The following is a 2178-nucleotide window of genomic DNA, read 5'->3' as shown; positions in this document are numbered from 1 at the left end:
CATCATGCATCCCATTATACCGTTATACATTCATGGACCCAGATTGGCACTGTTTGTGACCATCACTCACGTACTAGAAGATGTCAGCTGTGGGGTACTCGCAACGCCAGCCATTACATCGCCTCCACCAGCCAAGGCTGGAGTTTGGCTGCACCCCAACACTCGCTCGTAGTGCGCAGAAAGCCTTGGTCAGTGGAATTGAGTGAGTGTGGAAAAGGTAAACGAGTCTTACCCGTATCAAACATCTCGAACCAGATGCATATCCCTTCTCTGATGTATCTACATCCTGTCTGTCGTCAGACTAAGCTTTCGGTCAATACAGGCGAATGAGCGACGATGAAGTTGGCGTCGTTGCACTTGAAGACAGGCTGCTCATGTGACCAGCCAACGCGACACAAGCATGTTGAAGAGTTGTACGACAAGCATGCAGGTATATGGATATGGCGGGAGCCTGATGTGGGCATTTGAAAGATGTCATGCTCGTCGCCGTGGATGATAGAGCCGGAGATGTGGCTGCGCGTGTGTTCTCATTGTGGTGCCGTTACTTTGCAGCGGAAGCCTGGCCTTGCACAGGAACACGACTATTCGATGTCGAAGCTATCCAGATATTGCCGATTGTCCTAGCGTAGCCAGGAAATGCACCGTGCATAGGGGAGAGAGCACAGACGAGAGGGCGCCCAGCACACAATAGCCTGAGATCCAGCTTGCGGCGAGAGGCTTCGAACTTCCGTTACTTCGGGTTTGAACGCGCCGACGCGGTCACGTGAGTTTGTTGATACCGTGTTTTCAAGCTCCGACCGAATCTACTTCAACAGTCCTCGCGAGTCGCGACTTCCCTCTTTCGTTCTTCCCTCTCTCTCACCGTCTCCATCCAGTTCTTCTTGTGTGCCCAAACAGCTGTGCTCTTCTCGGGGGTCTCGCCTTTCAGCGCCGCACGACTATGGCGCTGCCTTCGTAACCTGAGCCACGGTAACTCACTTGTAACTGTTCGCTGGCGCTGGCTTTCGCCGACATTGATTTATATGGCACATTTTCAGTGTGCATATAATTGTCATTTCCTGTGGAATCCAAGACCGAGGCCCCGCCACCCATCTCATTGCCGCTTGTCGACTTCAAGTCGAATGCATCAGTGGTAAGTATTTGTCGATTTTGAGTACTAGGATATCTGCTGACTCATTTATATGACTAGGCTGAAGACTGACCTACCGTGATTGCCGTAACAGATGAAGGTGGTCAGATGTGAGTTTGCCGATGTTGTCTCGGCAGTTGTCCTTACTGAGATACCATAGTAGCTTCTCTGCTGGTGGGTTAGTTGGTATCCTTGCTCGCTGGGCCTTGGCAGCTGGGTTGGGTGTGGGCTAGCCTTGGGAGGAAACTTGAAAGTTGTGGTCGAAGGTGTGTATCGTGTTGTTACCTTGTGTGTATCCAGTACCCTAACCCTTGCTTTCCTGCTACAGACACTGGAGGTATTGTGATCCTTTCGCGTACATGCTGGGATTAGATTTTGGGTGTAGATAGATTATCACAGTTTCGGCTGCTCTATACAGACTGCAACTATGTATACACAATACCCTTGCTGCAATGATATGGATTTTGCTCCCATCTATGCTATACAGTGTCAATAAAAGGAGATAAAAATAAGAGAGTGCCTTGTCTAAGGCTATGTTATTAGATATAAATGTTGGATAACCACGCATAATTACAAAGGGGCTAGCGTTTTAGTGATAATCGGGTATAATGAGATAATCTGTATAATTTTTGACAATTATGCTCTTTTATATCTAATTAGCGGGAGAGGGTTTTCCTGATGTAAGTGCCCGCATTCTGTGGTTCTCCTGGCTCTCCCAGGTAGACACAGTGACTCTGGCCCGAGGCATCTGTGATGTGCAATCCGGAACTTCGAGATAACCTTAGATTTCGTAGATCGTCGTATTTGTGATGGCCTCTGCGGTAAGATTGCATCACGGCGCATTCGTCTCATCGAACTGAATCCAATATCGTGCAGCACTGAAGATACGTCAATGCCGAGCAGTTAATTATGGACCCAGCATCGTTTCACAATGCGCAGCTATGGGAGAGCCCAATCCGAAACTAGCCTTACATTGGTGTGGATGACTTTCGACTTAGCGGTGCTTGTACTGACCGAGTTGGTGGTCATGGAGAAGCTTCTGGCCTGAA

At 48.9% G+C, this 2178-nt stretch overlaps 1 protein-coding gene across 1 annotated transcript; it reads right to left on the bottom strand.

Annotated features, from left to right (window-relative positions):
• Positions 1 to 808: 808 nt before the first annotated feature.
• On the bottom strand, positions 809 to 1014 carry GLOTRDRAFT_134674 (uncharacterized protein; the record flags this gene model as incomplete). The annotated part of the gene is made up of 2 exons (XM_007873616.1): positions 809 to 946; positions 979 to 1014. 2 exons carry the CDS (start codon positions 1012 to 1014, stop codon positions 809 to 811), a joined length of 174 nt encoding a protein of 57 aa, XP_007871807.1.
• Positions 1015 to 2178: the final 1164 nt, after the last annotated feature.

Source organism: Gloeophyllum trabeum (genome assembly GCF_000344685.1).
Source record: "Gloeophyllum trabeum ATCC 11539 unplaced genomic scaffold GLOTRscaffold_00390, whole genome shotgun sequence".
Lineage (NCBI taxonomy): Eukaryota > Fungi > Basidiomycota > Agaricomycetes > Gloeophyllales > Gloeophyllaceae > Gloeophyllum > Gloeophyllum trabeum.
This window is presented reverse-complemented; position numbering and strand designations above follow the sequence as displayed.